The following is a 19,951-nucleotide window of genomic DNA, read 5'->3' on the forward strand; positions in this document are numbered from 1 at the left end:
CAGACCGGCTCTGAGTGAATCTCCCATGCTAATCTCCTGGAGTGCTGCCCCTGGCCTCAGGGTTCCTCATATTGTTATTCAGGTCTCAGCTGCATTGTCCCCCGGAGAGCTGAGGACTGGCTTGACCACGGTATCTAAAGCAGCTCCACCCTGCCGGCTCTTTACAGTCCACGACCTCCATCTGTCCCCAGTTCCCTCCCGGGCCTCAACTTCCGCAGGTGTTACCTGAGCTGGTTTCTTCACTGCCACCTTCTGACCATCCAGTTAAAGAAGCTCACCAACCCAGTCACCCCTAAACTCACTCCCTTTATTCCTTTTGCATCACCCATCATGCCCCGAAGGATCTGGTTGGTGTATTTGCTCACGCATACCCTAGTCTACCCCTCCCAGCTCCCTTAGAATGTAGCTTCCGAGAGGGCAGAAGCTCAGTCTGTCTTGTTCCCAAACAGAACCCCTATTCCTTCATAGTTCAGTCAACAAACATGCATCGAGCTCCTGCAGTGGGCGTTCTTTCAAAAGATATGGGGCAGAGGGCCTAACTGTGCCAGCCATTACGCCTTGGGGATCTAGAGGAAAGCAGAGACTCACAAAGTCCCTGTCTTTAGTGAAACCATGTGCAAGAAGTGTTTTCTGTCTGAGCCTAGAGCCGCGAGGTTCCTCAGCACCTGGGGACAGCCTCTCTGTCTTTCCGGACTTCAGTTTCCTCCTTTGTGAAATGGGACTGCAGGACAAAACGGCTATCCACGCATGGTTCACCCCAGCTGCCGCTCTCCAAGACTTTTTCCTGGTGCCCGGCTGCCACGAGCACGATCCCTAGGTTCTAAGCAGGGGAGGTGGGGTTGGGACTACAGGAGAAGGGTAGGAGTGTGCACGTGTAGGGGAGTGGGGGGAGGGGCAAAGACTAAGCTCTGCCTTTAACCCCTCTTTGGGCCTCGATTTCATCTTCCTAAAATGGGCATCCTGGACGCCCCCACCTGGAAGATGGTGGATGAGATCTAAGCGCCCGACCGCGGCGAAGCGCGGGGCTGGGTAGGCTCGCAAGTCCGCCAGCCCGCAAACGACCACGTGGGGCGGCGCTGGTCGCGTCGGAACCCAAGCTGGGCGGCTCGCGGCCCCGCCCGGGCCCGTGCAGCCGGGGCGCCGGCGGAAGTGGGGGCGCCGGCACGCGGACCTGGGTGAGTTCGGGGTATTGCAGGTGGGTGTCGAACCTTCCCTCTTCGCGGCCCTGGCCCGGGACGCCCACCCGCGGGCAAAGCTGGAGTGGCGGGAAGAGGCATGTCCGCGGCCGCAGCGCTGGTCGCGGTGACATTCCGGACCCCGAACGCCTGCACCGCGACTCTGGTTGGAACGCCCGAGCCGGGACTTTCCCGCGCCGGGGTGAGGTGGGGAGCAGGGGGGCGTGGAAAGCAATAACGATGACGGTAACAGTCATAACGGCAGCCATCCCCAGACCCCCGCCTTTCCTGGGGTGGAATCCCTGGCCCGCCTGACCTGGGAGGTAGGGAGGAATGGCCAGCCCTGGGCGGAGTAGGGAGTGGACGCCTGGGGGCCTGGAGGACGTACTTAGTGTAAGAAAAGGAGGGCGAGGGGTTCGAGGGGGAGGAACTGAAAGGAAACTGACCGGCCCAGGGGTGAAGGGAGGGGAAGGACTCTCAGAAGGCCCCATTGAACTAATATGCATACGGATGGGGCAGCCCTTGGGCTGTGGGTGCACACGTCACCACCTTGGTTAACTAGGTCCGAGGGCCTCTTCGTTAACGCGGTAACTCAGCTGACTTCCTACCGTCGCAATTGAAGAGGTGGATGAACATTTGTCCGCATATCTGATCTATTCCCATTTTCTTCTAAGTGAAGCCCCACGGAGGGAGATCTGAGTCTCCTGCCCCTGCCATTGAACCCAGTGAGGAGGTCTTAAGTAGTGGGGGATGGGTTTGGACAGTGTTCCTGAAACCTTCCCGCAGGAAATCCTTGGCTTGGAGACCAAAAGGATAAAGGACTCTAGGTTCTGTTACCAGGGAGAGTGGATAGTGCCTGTTTTTGCCTTGGGAACACCCTGTGTGGCCTTTCTCAAACCACTTTATTCTCAGGTCACACCTGGGCTCCAAACCTCTAAAGGCTCCCCTGTGCTGGCTGGAAAAAAAAAATTCAGCACTTCTGCAGGGGGCGGGGCTGTGACCCCGCTCTGTTGGTCAGACCCATCTGGGTTGGCTCCCTTTTCCTAGGAGACTCACCACCTTGTCCCCAGCAAATGATCTGACATCTCCCAGCTCCAGTTTCCTTTTCAGGAAAATGGGAATTCCATTAGCATGAGCAAATCTGTTTGTTCCCCGCCCCGCCCCAGCCCCGACCTTGGAGAGGACAGGGCCTTGCACTGGCCCACCCTGAATTTTGTTTTATCCAGGGGTTTTATTTAAGTGGCCAAGCCCTTGGGCCACTTGCTTGATTTCCCATAAATCTTTTAAGTACTAATCCTGGAGACTAGGGTGTTTCCTAGGTCTGGGGCAAGCCCTGGGGGCTGATGACCCTCTACTAAGCATGGAGTCCAGTGGTCAGACACAGAAAACATATACACCTCATTAATCCCATCTACTGTGGCAGCGGTCCGATAAGTTAGAAAAACGTGTATACAGCCAGCTAGTCCTGTTTTCTGTGGTCTTCCCAATCAAGCAAAAACCCAGGAGACTCTGCTTTTCCCCTTAATCCCTTAGCAAGAGCGCTCTCACCCTTCAAAACAAACCCGAGTCTGACCCCTTCTGCAGCCCCCACTGTTACCACCCCACCCCAGGCACCATCATCATGGGCCCGCTTCTGCCGTGTCCCCCCATGTCCATTCTCTGTGCAGCAGGCAGAGGGATCAGGTCCTGTCCCTTCCCTGCTCAGACCTCCCATGGCTCACCCAGAGTAGCCATGTTCTCACTTGGGCCCAGAGTAGAGGCCCAAGTTCTCTCCAGGGTCCTTAGGGCCCTGTCCGCTGCCCTCACGTCTTGTTCTTGCTGACTGGAAGGCTCTCCCCCAGATCTCCGCATCACTCCATTCCGTACTGCATTCCGGTCTGTGCTCACCGGTGGCCCCCCACCCCTGGGCTCCCGATGCCCTGGGGCTCCTTCATTCCAGCCCTACCTGCTCTGGGTTGTCATTGTCTAGAGAAAAGTCTGTGTCACCCGCCAGCCTGGGAGCCCTTGAAGGTGGGGCCGGGCTGTTCCAGTCCCAGCCTGGTCCCCAGCACCACCCTAGCACAGGCCGGGCACAGAGCAGGCACTCGGATTATGTGGACAGGGGAAGCTTTGCATTCCTTCAGTGAGCATTTGCAGACCTCCCCTGTGCCCGGCCCTCAGTGGGGCTGCGGATGGAGGTGCGAAGTGATGGACATGCCTGTTCTCTCAAAGGCTACATTCTGTGGCATAGGAAAGCAAGTAAATACACTTTGTCAGAAGCTGATGGTGCTGTGAAAAGAAGTTAATGCGGAGTGAAAGGGCTGCTATTTTTCTCCATGTGAAGGTGGTGTTTGAACAGTGACCTGAGTGAAGTGAGGGAGGAAGGTGAATCCTGTCTCTGGAAATACATGTATGTCTCCTGTCTGGGAGAGGGTTAGAGGCAGTAGGAACAGCATGTTCAAAAGCCCTGAGGTAGAAACCTGCATGGTATGTTCAAGGACCAACCGTGAGCAAAGGGTGAAGAGGGGAGAGATGCGGTCAGAGAGGTGATGGGTCCTTGTTGTAGTCTTTGTAAGGACATTAGCTTTTGCTTTGGGGGAGGCCAGAGCAGGAGAGGGATCTGAGCGGAGGAGGCATGTGATCAGACTTAGTTCTAAGAGGCTCTCTGACAGCTGTGTGAGGTGAAGGTGGAGGCAGGGAGCCCAGTGGAGGGGCGACTGTGGTAGTCCAGGTGAGATGTGCTGGTGGCTGGAAGGAGGACGGAAGGGGCAGAGAGGGGGAGTGAGAAATCGCCAGATTTTGGATGCATTTTTGAAGGTGGGGCTGACCAGCTTTGCTGATGGATTGGATGTGGGTAGTGGAGAAAGCGCCCAGTCCAGAGGGAGACAGGATGTCCTTTGCCTGTGGGATCACCAGCCTACCCCCAGTGACTCTCCCTTCTCCCAACACTCTAGGAGGTCTCTTTTTATGCTTCATTCGTAGACGAGGAGCCAGACCAATGAGGCCACTGGCGGAGTTGCAGTGACCTGCCCAGATCTCTGGGAGTGAATCTGGGGCTAAGATGCACTAGTCTCCCCGAATCCACACCCTTATCCTCCCTCCCAGGTGGAAACCCTGACCCTGACCCTGACTCTGTCCTTGTGTGGCCCAGGAGCTAAGAGTGGGTTTTATTTTACATTTTTAAGTGGTTGGAATACTTTAAAAAAATTTTTTTGTGGTGTGTGAAATTATATAAAATTCAAATTTCAGTGTCCCCAATAAGTAAGGTTTTATTGGAGCATCGCCATGTTCATTGTTTATGTTTTATTTCTGGCTTTCCTGCTTCTGTGGCAGTGCTGATTAGTTGTAACAGAGACCCTACGGCCCACAAAGGCTAAATATTTACTGTTGGCCCTCTGCAGAGAAAATGACTGACTCCCGCTAGTAAGGAATAGAGTGGACCTCCAGTGGGACTCAGCAGCTAGTTCCACAAAGGGCTGGCTCGGGCAGAAGGGTCCGGGGAGCGGGTGACCGTGAGGATAGCAGAGAGAGCTCAGACTCCTGAGGAAGAAGCTTACATTTCTCAAGAGACTTGGGAGCATTACAATACATCCCTTCCTTTTTAAAGTTAGAATTTTAAAATTTATTTGAATAGGTTATACAACGACAATGGGAAGGAATTCAAAGGGCCCAAAAAGGCAGATAACTCGAAGTCTCCCGGCCAGGAAGAGCCTGGGGGCGAAGGATGGAATGACGGGCACGCTGGGGCGTTAGCTGCTTCCTGGACTCAGTCCAGCTGCCCTCTTTGAGGCCCTCTTAACTGACAGCTGGCCACAAGGGAATTGAGGAAGTTCCTCCGCAGCCGCACCAGTACAATCTTCTGCCCTTCCCATCTTCCCTGCTCTGGGACTCGCAGAATCCTATGGCCTCGGAGCTCTCCTGTGCGTCTCTCCCGTCCTCAGTGCGGCTGCACGACCATGTCAGACTCAGCAGCGATCTTCCCCCTTCCACGTGTTTGTCAGTGCCTCTCAGCTAGAGATATTTGCCTTTTTTTTTTTTTGGCCCCCCAGGGACATATGGCAATATATGGAGACTTTTTTTAAAGATTTTATTTATTTATTTTTAGAGAGAGAAGGGAGGGAGAAAGAGAGAGAGAGAAACATCAATGTGCAGTTGCTGGGGGCCGTGGCCTGCAACCCAGGCATGTGGCCTGACTGGGAATCGAACCTGCGATGCTTTGGTTTGCAGCCTGTGCTCAATCCACTGAGCTACGCCAGCCAGGGCTCCTTTTTTTTTTTTAATGGCCTTATCACCGTGTAATTCTCATACCATGCTATTTACCAATGGAGACGGTTTTGGTTGTCACAATTTGGGGCTCTACTGGCACCCAGTGGGTAGGGGCTAGGGATGCTGCTAAAATCCTACCCCTGCGCGCCAGCAGTTTCCCACAACATGGCAAAGAGTGGTGTGGCCCAGCATCACAGCTGAGCCGCAGAAACAGGGGAAGCCCACCAGGAAAAGGACAGTCTCTGTCACTTCCGGACTGTGAGTGAGGCGTGATATTTGTCCGTCACTTCAGTCAATCACTTTATTTCTACTTTTTAAAATATTTTTATTGATTGAATTTGGAGGGAGAGAGAGAGAAATGGTGATTTGTGGCTCCACTAACTGAAAGCAGCCAGGGCTTTCTCTCCCTCCCTCTCGCCCTCTCTCTTTCATTGGAAGCCATTTCCCTTTTTAAAAGATTTTAAAGATTTTATTTATTTATTTTTAGAGAGGGAAGGGAGGGAGATATATATATAGAGAGAGAAACATCAATGTGTAGTTGCCGGGCATCATGGGCTGCAACCCAGGCATGTACCCTGAGTGGGAATCGAACCTGCGATGCTTTGGTTCGCAGCCTGTGCTCAATCCACTGAGCTACGCCAGCCAGGGCTTCCTTTTTAAAAGATTTTATTCATTCATTATTAGGGAGGGGAAGGAGGGAGAAAGAGAGGGAGAGAAACATCAGTGTGTGGTTGCCTCCCGTGTGCCCCCTACTGGGGACCTGGTCTGCAACCCAGGCATGTGCCCTGACTGGGAATTGAACCAGAGACCCTTTGGTTCACAGGCTGGCACTCAATCCACTGAGCCAGGGCTTTCTCGCTTGCCTTTTTTTTTCTTTCTTTCTTTTTTTTTTTTAAGTATTTCATTTGTATGCTGCTGCCAGTGTATATAAAGTAATTAATTATTCCTGTGAAATAGGAATTCCTGAAGATTCAGAGAGGTAGATGTTAAGGACAAAAGCGGAAGTTTGTATAGTATGGCACATGTTACAGGGATAAGCTTTTTGTACAGGCTTCAAATTTAGCTCTCTCTGTATATTCATTGGTTCATGAGAAGTGGTTTAGAATACCTTCAGACATCCATTTCACTGCAGAAAGGAACAGACTTCCTGAGGTCTGAAGGGATTTGTTCTTGAAGAAGATGCTCCAGTCACCGGGGGCGCATGTTGAGCACTTTGCAGACAGAATTGTTTCACATCTGCAGCTGCCTGGGAAACCTTCACCGGATTGACCCCAGCCTCTGGCTGGGGCTGTTGAATCACTTTCTTTTTGCTTTCTTCCTTTTTTAAATAAAAGGATTTTATTTACTTATTTTTTAGAGTGAGGGGAAAGGAGGGAGAGAAACATGATGTCTAAGTGAAACAGTGACCTTGCCCCTCTCACACCCCGAGCCGGGGACCTGGCTCACAACCCAGGCATGTGCCCTGACTGGGAATTGAACTGGCGACCCTTCGGTTCACAGGCCAGCACTCATCTCCTGCGCCACACCAGCCAGGGCCACTTTCTTCATAGCAGTGATGCTGGAGTCACAGCAGGTCGGTCTTTGGGGGGTTCCTTTATAGAGGAGGGGACTGTGCCACAGAGAGTGGTGCAGCTGCTGAACCGAGGGTCCTTCTCTTTTCCTCCTCCTGTCCCCAAAGCCAGCATTTCCCTATATGCAGGCAGCTTCTTGGCCCAGATGCTCGCTGTGTTCAAGGAGAGGGCTAAACATTACACATTTGGTCTCTGGGACAACCTGGTCGGTCCTCTCATCATTCCCCTTTACAGGTGGGAAACCGAGGCACTGAACAGTTAAGCTTTACCCCAGGTCACACCACATGTTAATAACAATTGTAAGTACCTAGCTTTTATGGAGAACCTGATATGTATCAGGGCCCTTCCTGCAGGAGCCAGTTGAACCCTCATAGCAAACAGAGGTGGCAATTGGTGCTATTTCTCCACACAATGGAAGAGGAAACTGTCTCTTGCTTGAGGTCACCCAGCCAACCAGGCCTGGGGGCTGAATCTCCAGTTCATTCATTGGACAGAGCCTACTCTGAGTGCCCCTCAATATCCTGGGAGCGGAGGGTGCCTGGAGGGGGAGGGGTGGGGAGGGAGCCATCTGGCGGGGGAGAAGGGCCATAAGCAGAACAGTAAAAACACAGTGTCATGTCTTGGAGGGGTCTGTGCTGCAGAAAACGAAGAAGCTGACTGAGGGGATGCAGAGGGATGAGGGGCAGGTGGAGCTTTAAGGCAAGGTGGTCAGGGAAAGGGGAAAAGAGATGGAGCAGAGGGACCCCCAGTGTCAGAGCCAGAGAAGGGATGGCAAGCGGGCTCAAGGACCAGCAAAGAGGCCAGAGCGTGGCTTGGGTGGGGTGAGGAAGCTGGGGTGATGTCCCCAGAAGGGGTCCAGAGCATGGGGGCCTTGAGGGCGGTGATGAGAACTTTGATTTTGTCTTAAGCCACTGGAAGGCTCTGAGCAGAGGAGGAACTGGATCTGACTCAGGTCCCTCTGGCTATGCATGAGGACAGGGGTAGGGGTGTGACGGAGGAAGGGGGTAAGCCAGTGAGGAGTGGGCTTCACTAGGCCAGGCAGGAAGTGATGCTGGCCAGATCGGGTGGTGGATGTATGTGTATCACCACAGCTCCAATGAGGAAGCCCCCCAGCTTTTACCTTCTATGACCTTGATATTTTTGAAGAATCCAAGATGGCTAATTTTTTATTAGCCATCTTGGCTAATATGAGGTCAACTGGCAAGGACTTAAATCTGCCTCCCAGGCTTATTATTATTATTATTGCTATTTTTGTAGAATGTTTCTCAATTTGATTACCTTAATTAGACACAGTTGTCCCATATGATTAGACTCAAGCACCTGTGTGGAATCCACACACCTGTGCCCTGGCCTTTTTAGTGTCACATCAGGAGGCACCTGGGGTCTGTCTGCCCCACCACTGCCCACATTAGCTTTGGTGCCCAAGTGAAGGCATCTGCCAGTTTCTCCACCATAAAGTCACTCTTTACAGTGGGTACCTTGGGAGGAGGCACTTAAGACTCTGCAGATGTCCTGGCCTCCATCAGACACATCTCTGCGAGTTTTAGCATCCGTTGATGATTTCACTGCCATTCTAGGGAACTTTCCTTCTCCTTTGTTTATTTATAATTAGCATGGACTCATGGATTTCTATTCAGTGGGTTATAATCTGTAATGGTCATATTTAAATGTTCAGATCATTCCAGATTTGGCCAGAGGGAGTCCTGTGATAGGGAATTTATTTGGAAGACAGAGTTTCCTGATGGATTGGATGGACCATGTGTGAGAGAGGAGAGGAGGCAGGGGTTGGTTCTTTCAGCACACATTCATGGCCAGGAATAAAGCTGCGAGAAGGAAAGCAGGCAAAAGTCCCTGCTCCCCTGGGCTTCATGGATGTTGGGACCAGTTCCTGGGAAGCGGGGACTGGTAGAGGGATGGTGCAGATTTTAGGAAGGGTAATCAGGAGGTTGGCTTTGGGTAGGATGAGTTGAGATGCTGAAGACAAGCTTCTGCACCCAGCGCCCCCTCTTCCTGTCATCTGCCTCCCCGTGTAATGGCTCCTTGCTCTTCTTCACTCCACAGCCTGGACAATGCAGACTCCACTGGCCAGTCCTGTGCCTGTAATCCGGCTCCCCCGGGGCCCTGATGGCCTGAGCCGAGGCTTTGCCCCTGATGGACGTAGGGCCCTCCTGAAGCCAGAGGTTTCTGAAACCCCGGAGTCCCTCATAGTTCACGAATCTCGGGAATCCCAGGAGCAGCAGGCCCGAGCCATGCTCCGGGAGCGCTACCTCCGCAGCTTGCTGGCCATGGTGGGCCGCCAGGTCAGCTTCACCTTGCATGAGGGTGTGCACGTAACTGCCCAGTTTGGAGCCACTGACCTGGACGTGGCCAACTTCTACGTGTCACAGCTGCAGACTCCAATAGGTGTGCAGGCGGAGGCACTGCTCCGGTGTAGTGACATTATTGCTTACAACTTCAAGTTATAAAGACATTACCGTGGTCACCTTCTGCCTTAGGCCTAGCCACAGATTCCCAGGCCTCTGACTGTTCTGGATCTCTGGCCCCATCGAGTTTAGAATTCCCTTGGAATTTTGAGCCAATCTCCAAGCAACTTTGGCTTTTTTGGATCTCCAGGGTCTAGTCAGTAAAATTCTGCAACCCCAGGAGTTCTATGTCCCGTGGAAAGGAATGCTCGACCTCACAGAACTCTGAACTCTACAGAAATGTGGGCCTTTGGCCAGTTCCTAAAGACTGGGGGTGGGCTGGGCTGGGGGAGGGGCAGTGGGAATAAAGGAAGGGAAATTGCAAAGTGGGAAATTATTTATTATAGAAGTTGCAGCCCTGGCCAGGGAGCTCAGTTGGTTAGCGTATCCCGATACACCAAGGTTGTGGGTCTGATTCTGGGTTGGGTGGCTGAAAGAAACCACCAATGAAATGCATGAATAAATGGAACAACAAGTGGGTGTTTCTGTCTCTAAAAAATCAATAAGTAAAAAAAAATGTTTAAGTGTTGCACAAGCTCAGTCACCCAGAAGAAACTCTCCAATACTCGCCTCCTTCCAAAGAACCAATGATTATTCCAGGAAAATCTACCTCCTGCTTTCTTTCTTTCTTTTCTTTCTTTCTCTCTTTCTCTCTTTCTTTCTTGTTTTTGAAGTGTACCCTACATGGATGAAGCCAGATTTAGGGGATGGGAGAGTAACCTTTCAAGCACGGAATCCCGTGGAGTTGGGCCAAGCGGGAGGAGGGGGGACACATCAGTTGGGCGGAACCTGGATAGAGGTGCGGGGTTCGGATTGCCCCTAGTCTCGGAGAATGTCTGGAGTGATCTGGATGCCAGGCTTGGATGATTTGGATGAGGTTTTTTTTTTTTAATATTTTATTTGTTTATTTTTTAGAGAGGGAAGGGAGGGAGATAGAGAGAAAAACATCAATGTATGGTTGCTGGGGGTTATGGCCTGCAACCCAGGAATGTACCCTGGCTGGGAATCGAACCTGCGACACTTTGGTTCCCAGCCTGCGCTCAATCCACTGAGCTACGCCAGCCAGGGCTTGGACGAGGTTTTTTATTGGGTGGGCAGGAATGTACCAAGCAAGGGATGTGCATCGCTCTGGGTTACCTGGCGGCGCGCTCCCGCCCGCGTGGGGCGGACCACGAGCACCAGATTCGCTTACTCCCACGCCCTGTGTGGGCACCATTGAGAAAAAGCTGACGATTAGGGGTTAGGGTGAAGCTTCCCCTCTTCGTTTCACTCCACCTGTGTGCCATGGCCGCTCATATCACTTGATTCACTTATCCCTGTCACTAGTAGTCAGTCTTTCGTCAGATTTCGCTTTAAAGAGCAGTTTCTTCTCTCTTTGTAATTCCATCAAATTCGGAATTTAAGGGAAGATTCTGTTGAATATGCATGAGAGTCGCTTCGTACGTCTTTAGTCACGAAAGTACAGCAGCCGAAAACCGATGATGTCGGAGACAAGTGGAGTCTCAACTTTTAAACGTTGGTTCACAACGCCACCTCAGGGGAGTCCTTGGCCTAGCTCTAGAGTTGCCTTGGCAACGACGCCGCTCGCTCCTCCCCTCAAGTAGACTTTCGGTTTTAGCCCCGCCTTTCCTTCCACCCCCTAGTTGCTGGATGGGCTGTGAAAGTTGCTTGATGGGCTGGCGAAAGTGCGGAAGCGAATATTAAGTGATAGAATTGAGCCGGGGGGCGTGGCTTGAGTTCGTGCTGGTTTGCTCCGGGCTTAGTGATCAACCTGCGCCGTTGCTCGGTATTTTGGTTGACAGATTTAACCCCTACTTTTGGAATTTTTTCGCACGCCTCATCCCCTCTTTAAACGAAGGCTATGGTACTCCTCATGGGCTCATTTATTTTAATTTATACGTTTAAGTTGTATCTTGTACAATGCCATCCAATGAATTATTGATAAAGCTGCAGTCTGCAAAGGGAAGGCCAGGGGCTAGCACGGGGACGTAAGGTTGGTGAGGATCACTCCGTCACCATCCATCATTTGTACTCATTCAACGCAGGTCCTATTACTTTTCAAGTACTCCACCCCTTTACGTCTCTCCTTATCGGTTGCCCTAGCCTGGTCAAGCAGATGTTTTTCATTTCTATCAACTCCACTCTTGCAGTGCGTGAGATCATGACGAATGTGTGTGAGCATGAAACACAGCTATCCGGACGGAGGCGGGAAGGCGGGGTGGCGGGGCGGGGCGGGGGACGGCTCAGGTTCGCGCGTGCGCGCTGCTCTGGGAGACGGCGTCTATCTCGCCCCGCCCCTCCTGCTCTGCAGTTCCGGCTCTGCGGATTCAGTGCTCATGTTTCTTTTTCCCTTGGCTCTTGCTGCCTTTTGTTACCCCCCTACAGTGACCCTTGAGGCAGCTCTATCAGCAGACAGCTTAATTTGATTTTCTGCTTTTCTTAGTACGCGGTGGGCCCATCGGCCTTTAACGAAAGTGCGGCTGCGAACGAGCGGGCGGGCGCGGGGCTCGGGGGAGGCGCGCTCCGGCTCACCGAGGCGACGATTACGACGACCAGGCAAGTGGACGGTCGTATCTCCTGAAAAAGCGGCGGATCCCATGCCCCGGGACGGCGGGCGGGCCCGGAGAGACAAGTCCGGGACCCGGGGCATGTCCCCGGGGCCCCCGTGAGGAGGTGGCGGCGGCGGCGGCGGCGGCGATGGAGATCCCGCCGCAGGAGGCGCCGCCCGGGCAGGGCGCGGACGGCGACGCCGAGGAGGCCCCCGCCGAGGCCCAGGCTCCCACTCCCGCATCGCCCCCAGCCGACGGGCGCCTCAAGGCTGCGGCCAAGCGCGTCACGTTCCCCTCGGACGAGGATATCGTGTCCGGAGCAGTGGAGCCCAAAGACCCTTGGAGACACGGTAGCTACAGCCTGGGAGCGGAGGCGGGCTCGTGGGGTTCTAGGGAGTCAGTGCAACGCCCAGCACGGAGGTGGTGCTCAATAAGTTGCACCTAATGATGATTTAAGGGGACAGTCACCAGGGAAGGGGGTGGCTGTTGGGTTGGGAAGATGAAAAGTAGCTGATTTATGTCCCTCCCCCCCGCCTCAGGGGACGCTGAGTATGTTCGGTGTAGGAATTAAAAAGATGAGCAATTAAAAAAAGTTTGGTGGCTTGGGAGAGTTGGGAGGACATTAGTCTTTGAATTTATAGTTCCCCCCCGAAGAAGGACAGAGAGTGTTGTCGGGGGAGGAAGAATGGGTCAACACTGGCGCTCGAAAGGGCAGCTGGAGGAGTTTGACGAGCCTATGGCGATGGAAAGACGTTAAGTTCCGGCCTAGGAGCCTCTGGACCAGGGGGTGGCTGAAGGGGGAAAGAGGAATCAATCGGGACTGTGGCTGTAGAGGGGTTGTAAGCCCTGGAGTTGGGAAAGGGAGTCAAGGTAAACTCCCAGAAAAGAGCGGCGGTGGTGGTCCCTTTGGGGATGGGTAAGATAGCCAGAGGAGCTGACAGATCTTGGCATTAAGACCAAAAGTCACTGCATGCTTCTGACTCCCCCAGGAAGTATTGTCAGTCATTCAGGAACAGAGGAACTTTTGGGGGCCTGGTTATAGAAGGGTCCGTTTTCTCCCCTTGAGAAAGAGTTGGGGAATTGGAGTTGCAGGCCCAGTAGAAGGTGAGAACATTCAGAAATGTGGTGGCTTGAGGTGTTGGGAAAGGAAGCGAATCTGTGGATTACTGGAGGAGGAGGAAGAAGGTCAGGTCAGTGTTGGAACCGAAAGAGCAGCGTCTGGAGGAGCGTGTTACCCACGGGGCTGGGAAGGCGGAATGTCGCTCCCGCACTGCATGGCAGCGTTGAGTCCATTTCTGTGCTGGAGAAGTCTGTCAGTCATGCTGGGGTGGAGAGGATTTGCAGGGTGGCCCTGGCTCTACAGAAGTTGGTCTGGTGGCCCTGTGGGGAGAGGAGGAGCTGTTGCTTGTCTGTGCGCCGCTGTGGAGGAGTTGGTGGCTGTGACGTGAGAGTGAGGAAAATGGTAACTGGAAGCTGAACACACAGGGAGCCCGCTGTAAGTGCCAATTTGGCTCGGTACTGCTAAAGAGACGGGGTAATTTAAGACCTTTGGCATTGGGAGCCGGCCAAGTTCTTGGGCTCCAGGCCCCACGGACAGGTGGTCACTTTTGGTGGGAGGGCTTGGGGGGCTGAGGCAGGGAGGAGGCAGAATGGGCCGGGGCTGTCGAATGGAATCCAGTCCCTGGAGTTCAGGGCAAGAAGGGGGAAAGGCTTGACCGGTGAGCAGGATGGGGAAGAGCAGAGGCTCCGGTTCAAATCCTGCCTTCTGTGCACCCACTTCATAACCTTGGGCTGGGAAACGGACTCCTCTGAGCCTGTTTCCCTATCTGTAGAGGGGGTGATTGATAATACCCATGCCAGGGGGATTAAGAGAGGAATGAGAATGTGTGTGAAAAGTGATTGGCCAGGGTGAGCCTTCTTGAAGTTGCAGTTATTGTTGGTCATTTCTGGGGTGATGGTAGGCAATGTTGGTCATTGTAGGGGCCACTCCAGAGGAGTTGGTTCACGGGGTTGGGCCCTGGATGTGTCTGCTTCACAAGCCTCCAGGAGGGGAGCGGAGATGGGAGTCCATCAGAGGCCTGGGGCAGGGGAAGGGGGGGTGGTCAGTTTGTGGGCCGGAGGGTCCCAGGGGGTGGCTGGAGAGTTTGGCGTGGGGTGGGGTAAAGTTTCCAGTCTGCGGGTTCTCAGCACAGGGGCGGCTGCATGTGCCCAGCTGTCTGGCTTTGGGTGAGCCGTTTTTCCTCTCCAAGCCTCCTGCCTGTCTGTCTGTCTGTCTGTCTGTCCTCTCTCTCTGCAAATGGTGCTAGTCTCTGCTGTGAAGTAGTTGTGAGGATGAAATAGGATAGGGCTTGCAAATTCCTGCTGCACAAAACAGCAGCTGCTGTTGTCCGGGCAGAGCCCTTTCTGTGTGAGTGTTTGTGTTTTTTGTTTGTTTTTTGTGGGCAGTCTTAGAGGAGCAGAGGAGTTTGAGGGGAGGGGAGAGGGTCAGTGGGTGTCCAGTTGGGAGGATTTGGAGGATGGTTGCTGATTGGTCCATGCTGGGTAAGGGGTGGAGGTGATGATCTAGCCTAGGGGAGTCTCATTCTCTGGAGCTTGGAGAGGGCCTGTGGGGCCTGGGCAGGACTCGCACTCTGGACACTCGGGGGTCTCAGGTGGGGAGGTGAGGACATGGAGAGATGAGGCAGCTTGTGGGCTGAGGAGTTGGGCCCCCTCAGCTGGGGAGTGCGGTTGAGGGGTCGGCCTGGCAGCGAAGGAGTTGGGTGATCCGGGGCCCTGGCAGGGGCAGGGTCATTGATGAAGTGGGTGAGTTTGGCCAGTTGGGTTTGCGGGACAGGAAGTTGGAGGGCCTGTCAGAGCTAAGGAGCAGGGCGCCAGCTTCAGTGCCTAGGGAGGACAGTGGCATGTGCGCTGGCCTGGTGGGGTGGGGGGGCGTGCCAGGATACAGGGGAGGAAAGTTGGGCCAAGGGCCACCTAGTCGGTAGGCCAGAGGTCTTGGCTGGGGACTGCTGGTGGGAAGAGTTGGCTGGTCTTGGAGGCAGGGGTGGGAGGTTTCTTGGAGTCAGTCTGTGAGCCGTGGGGAGCACGGGGGCATCGTGTGAGCGGTGGACCCAGCGGGAAGGGCCGTTCCGCAGGGTGTGGGGCCTGCCGGTGTGACACAGGGCCCAGGCCCAGGCCGAGGAAGGAGTTGGTGGGTCTGCAGTGAGAGGTCACCCAGAAGCTGTTCTCCCGTCATGGGGATGGAGAAGTGGCCTGGGCCCCGGGTGCAGGAGCATCCCTGGGCTGGGAGAAGGCAGCCCTGGAGGAAGCGGTGCCCCAGCACAGGGTGCTGGGCAGGAGAGCTCCCAGGCGCTCACAGAGCCTCTGGCTGGGGTGAAGGAGGGCTGGGACTGGGATAGAGTGGGGGCCCGGCTGGGTGGGAGCACTTGGGGTGCCAGCCTGAGGGGAAGAGCCCCATCAGGCCCTACCAGCATTGGGGGCTTCCTGGGGGTGGGGGAGGGGCCCAGAGCGCTGTGTCCCCACCCACCCCACTGTGGGGGCCTGCTGACTCCCCCACAGTAGGAGTGGCCGTCTGATGCTCAGTGCCGGGCTTGTTCTTGCATCGGTGCTCTCTCCCCCGCCAGGATGGACGGGCGAGCAGACATTGCCCGCCCTCGGCCGATTGAAGAACATGCTGTGGTAGTGGGTGGATGAGCTCTGTGGGCAGGCGTGTGGCCAGTCTGGAGGGGGAGGGCCATCTAGTCAGAGTGTGCCCGGCTGCCAGCAAGAACCAGGGCCTCCTAAGCTCCTCTCCTAATCCTCGAAATAGTGACCCCTGCCCCGCCGGCCCCCTGGGGCATCTGGGCGGATGAGATAAACCCTGAGGTGGCAGTGGCAGTGGCAGTGGCAGTTGCGTGTGGATGGGATACGAAGCTGGGACAGGAGGGGGGCACTGTGAGTGGCAGAGGCTGCGTCCACCGCCAGGCTGGGCGTGCATACACTTTGCTGTGGGGGTGGGCCCCCAGGAGGAGGGGCCAGCTGGCTGCACCCTACCCCACCCTGTGGCGGCGGGCCTGTGCCTCCAGCTCTCCTGAGCGCCAGGGCCAGGCTTCCGCCAGGAACCCTTCCAGACCAAACTGCAAGAAAGACCCAGGGCTCAGCTCCCTCCCAGTCCCAGCTGCAGGCCTTGTGGGGAGACTCAGGGCTTGTGAGGCAGGTGTTGGAGAGCACATGACCCGGGCCACCGTCCTCGGGCTCCGCTTCCCTTCCCTCTAGCCCTGCCAATGACTCATTCATTCCCCACTCCCTGACCACGGACTGGACAGCCAGGCCTGGCGTGGGGGAGGGGTGCCTAGCAGGAAATGCCTGCTTAGAGCGCAGGTGTCTGCAAATGAAGGGGCCCAGATGTGCGCCCACCTGAGCGGGCAGGGACGGGGGTGGGAGTGGAGGCAGCGCCACACTGTTCTCCGACGGGATCATAGAGGGTGGGAGGATCATAGAGGGTGGGAGCACCTCACTGCTTGTTCTCTTTAAACCCTGGGCTGCAGATGTGGCCCTTGGAACTGGTCGGACAGGTAGGGACATGCCTGTCTGCCTTAGAGAGAGGGCCCCGGTTAACCCTCTACTCCCTCGAACTCGAGTGGTGGTGCCGGGAGCAGTGGACGGGGCTGGGGGGGCACCTGTGACGCTTTCCCCCAGGCCTCACCTGGGCCTCACCTGTGGCTGGCGTGGGACTCCGCCGTGTGACTTTGGGCATGATTTTTCTGTCTGTGAAATAATGCAGGGCGATGGTGAAGAGGAAGTAACATAACAGTCCACAGCAGGGGGAGGTGACAGGATTAAGGGAAAAAAAACAGACACAGACAGCAGTACAGTGTTTCGCAGAGGGAGGGGAGGGGGGACGAGTTGTGGTGGAAGGAGACCAGGCTCGGAGTGGGGACTGCACAGCGTGGCATACCGGTGGTGCGTTATACATAGAGTTGTGTGCCTGGGACCCGTATAATTTTATTAACTAATGTCACCCCAATAAATTCAATTAAAAAAAACAGTCCTCAGTGAGTGCTCAGATGTCCCCTTTGCTTCTCCTGTCATCGCCGGTCCTCTGCCTCCTGCGGTCCCCAACCCTCAGTGTGCCTCCTGCTTCTGCTGTGCCTTTGCATCCGTCTGTGTCCCCCCCCTATCCCCCAGTGCCCTCCGAGCCAGAACCCCGCCGTCCCTCAGGCCTGCTCCTTTGAGACAAGTCCCTGCCCGGGCGTCGGGAAGTCACCCAGGCCCAATCCTGTCTGCAGTAGGCTGGTCACTGGGCACGTGGCCCAGCCTCTCTGGGCTGAAACTGAATCAGCAAGCGTGTCTGAGCCCCCCAGCCTGAGAGGCCTCGGGGGGCACCGAGGTTCTAAACCGAAGGCGTGACAGGGGTTGGGAGGGTGGAGGCATCGAGCAAAAAAGGGAAAAAGAGAAAAGACTCACGGACACCGACAGTAGGGGAGGGCGGGGGTGGCGCTGGGAGAGGGTTCGGGGGAACAGACGGTAATGGAAAAACTACAATAAAAGAAAGTAATGTAAACTGAAACTGTTCACCCCAGCCTGTCCCAATGCCAGCGGATGACTTTGGAAAAGTTTCCGTCCTCCCTGAGCTCAGTCCCCTCTGTGGAGTGCCCCCACCTGCCACCCCCACCCCAGCATGTGGCCCTGCGAACAGGACCCTGCCTGAGTGACGTGCCGCGGGGTGAGGGGCTGCTGCACAGGCCGGGCCCCTTGCATGCTCAGGCGGGCTGCCCTCCTTCTTTCTGCCTCAGCCCTGTATTTGTGTTCGCATCGTGTTTCCCTCTTCAAGGACACGGGCTGTGTGCGAGTCACCTCTGTGACCTCAGTCTGGCACCCAGGAGAGCCCAGGCACTGGGCGAGCAGCAGAGGAATGAGGTTTTTCCTCATTCCCGTGGTGGTGCTGGGGAGAAAGCTCTTCAGTGTAGTGGGTCCAGTCTGTGCTGGGCCGGGGCCCTTCCTCAGGGGTCTGTAGGCCGGCTCTGGCACCACCCGAGTCAGAAAGAGCTCCCACAGCTGGCACCCAGTGGGTGCTCAGCAGAGTGCCACGGAGTGAGGCTGGGGAAGTGCGTGCGTGTGCGTGCCTCAGGGGCGAGGCAGCGTGGCCGCCGTTAGTCGGAAACAAGCTTTCAGCCCCAAAAGAGTTAAGTGCGTGGAGCCAGGGGTCCTGGGCTGCCCCAGGGAGAGGCAGCCTCTGGGATTGGGGGCCAGGAACCTGTCTCTTCCAGAGAAGCCTCATGCTCGGGCCCCCAACACAGCTCAGCCAGTCCCGAGTCTGCCTTGCAGACCTCAGCTTAGGTGGCTGGGGCTGACCTCACAGGCTTGGTTTTGGAGCAAATAGAAAGGTCTGAGCTGAGCTAACTGCAGACTTTGGAGTTGGGGAGGCGGCCTGCTGCGGTGAGCGGAGAGGGGCCTGGGCTCAAGCCCCTGCTCTCTGCGTGGCCTCACTGGTCACCACTCCTTGCCTTCCCTGTTCCTGCCACCAGACTAAGCATAGTTTTTTCCCGTCTGTAGATGAGGAAGTGGAGATGCAGAGAGGTGAAGTGACCTACCTGAGGCCACAGAGCCAGCACCTGGTTGGGCTGGGATTCGAACCCAGGTCACGTGGCTCTGGAGCCTGCACTCTCGGCCTCACGCGCTTGGACAGGCTGCTGCACCTGGTCCGAGTGTGGTGGGCTTTCTTTGCCCATGACCTATGCCCCTCTGTAAAGCGGAGCCGACAGGTCCGGCCCTGCAGGGCTGTAGCAGGGCTGAGAAGCAGGCCGAGACAAGGGCCCAGCCCAGTGGGCACTTGTGGGGGGGGCATTCACTGTGGTTCTGGGAGCCCAGGGGGTCCTCGGTCCTCGGCATGGGCTTCCTGATTTCACCCTCGGTCGGAGCTTGTACTGAGCTGCAGGGTGTGTGGTACACGGCAGGTGCTCAGCGCCTCCTGGCCGAGTGTGCGGCTCCGATCCTGTGACCAGCCACCCATTCAGCAAGGCGAGGCCATGCCAGGCCTGGGGTTGGGGGACGAAGACAGGCCCAGTCCCCACCTCTGTGGAAGTCACGATTGGGTGAGGGAGACACACAGTCAGTCACCAGTTTAATAAGTCTTGATGCCCAGGACTCTGGTGAGGAAGAGCTTACAGCACAGATGCGGGCGGGCAGGGCAGAGATGGCTTCCTGGGAGAAGGGCCATTGGGGTCTGAAGCCAGGGGCTCCCTCCTCCCCTTCCGTGGACCATCTGAGCTCTGTCTCCTGCCCCCCCCCCCGCCCGCCCCCAACCTCCATCCACGGAAAGACTGTCCTTCGTGAAACCAGCCCCTGGTGTCAAGAAGGTCGAGGACTGCTGCTCTAAAGATGTCTCAGGAGTCGGCCAGGCGAGGAGCAGCTGGGAGGAGGTGGAAGGCGTTGGAGGCAGAGAGAGCCGGCGAGGTGCTTCCGAGGAACAGAAAAAAGCCAGTCCTACTGGAATGGGGAGTGTGGGGGTGGAGGCAGGAGGGACAGAGGTGAGGCTAGGGGAGGTGGGGAGACCACCTGCCTGGTGGGATCACCTGGGCCTTGTGGGCCAGGGTAGCCTGCGGGCAGTGGGGAGCCAGCAGAGGGTTTTAAGAAGGGGTGTGCCTGGCGTTTGGGGGACAGCATGCAGGCGGTGAGACCAAGGCTGGGCGACCAGGCAGGTGGCCGGGAGCCCATGCGCTCCAGGCTGTGTGGCCCTGCGTTGGCTAATAGCTGACGTTTGACCCGTGGATTTATTCAGCGGGTTTAGCTGACCCTCCCCTCCCCGCCCCTCCCCCAGAAGGTTTGCCAGCACCAGTGCTGTCTGCAGTGCTTCTGAGGTGGCACTCTGCACCCCCCTCCGTTCGTCCTCTCCTCACTCCCCCTCCCCTCAGTCGTCCCGCCCCCCCCTTGTGGGGTGGTGGGTAGCGTGTGACACGCCACCTCCTGCCATG

The 19,951-nt window shown here is 55.9% G+C and overlaps 2 protein-coding genes across 9 annotated transcripts in view; both read left to right on the top strand.

Annotated features, from left to right (window-relative positions):
- Nucleotides 1-904: 904 nt before the first annotated feature.
- Nucleotides 905-9,933, top strand: GEMIN7 (gem nuclear organelle associated protein 7). Of its 8 annotated transcripts, XM_036013097.1 has the most exons (3): nucleotides 4,137-4,314; nucleotides 8,009-8,010; nucleotides 9,053-9,933. In XM_036013097.1, the coding sequence occupies exon 3, from the start codon at nucleotides 9,061-9,063 to the stop codon at nucleotides 9,454-9,456; it is 396 nt and encodes a 131-aa protein (XP_035868990.1). In that variant the 5' UTR covers nucleotides 4,137-4,314; nucleotides 8,009-8,010; nucleotides 9,053-9,060; the 3' UTR covers nucleotides 9,457-9,933. The 8 variants fall into 8 exon arrangements, with proteins under 8 accessions (XP_035868987.1, XP_035868988.1, XP_028385861.1 ...); XM_036013094.1 differs by lacking the exons at nucleotides 4,137-4,314; nucleotides 8,009-8,010 and adding an exon at nucleotides 905-1,195; XM_036013095.1 differs by lacking the exons at nucleotides 4,137-4,314; nucleotides 8,009-8,010 and adding an exon at nucleotides 906-1,175.
- A 1,818-nt stretch (nucleotides 9,934-11,751) lies between these two features.
- The window catches only part of PPP1R37 (protein phosphatase 1 regulatory subunit 37), a 36,962-nt gene continuing 28,762 nt past the window's right edge, over nucleotides 11,752-19,951 (top strand). The window contains exon 1 of the mRNA XM_028529993.2: nucleotides 11,752-12,352. Within this exon, the coding sequence (XP_028385794.1) occupies nucleotides 12,151-12,352 (202 nt within the window). The 5' untranslated portion in view covers nucleotides 11,752-12,150. The remainder of the gene's footprint in view (nucleotides 12,353-19,951) is intronic.

The sequence above is a fragment of the Phyllostomus discolor genome, chromosome 12 (assembly GCF_004126475.2).
Source record: "Phyllostomus discolor isolate MPI-MPIP mPhyDis1 chromosome 12, mPhyDis1.pri.v3, whole genome shotgun sequence".
Taxonomy (NCBI): domain Eukaryota; kingdom Metazoa; phylum Chordata; class Mammalia; order Chiroptera; family Phyllostomidae; genus Phyllostomus; species Phyllostomus discolor.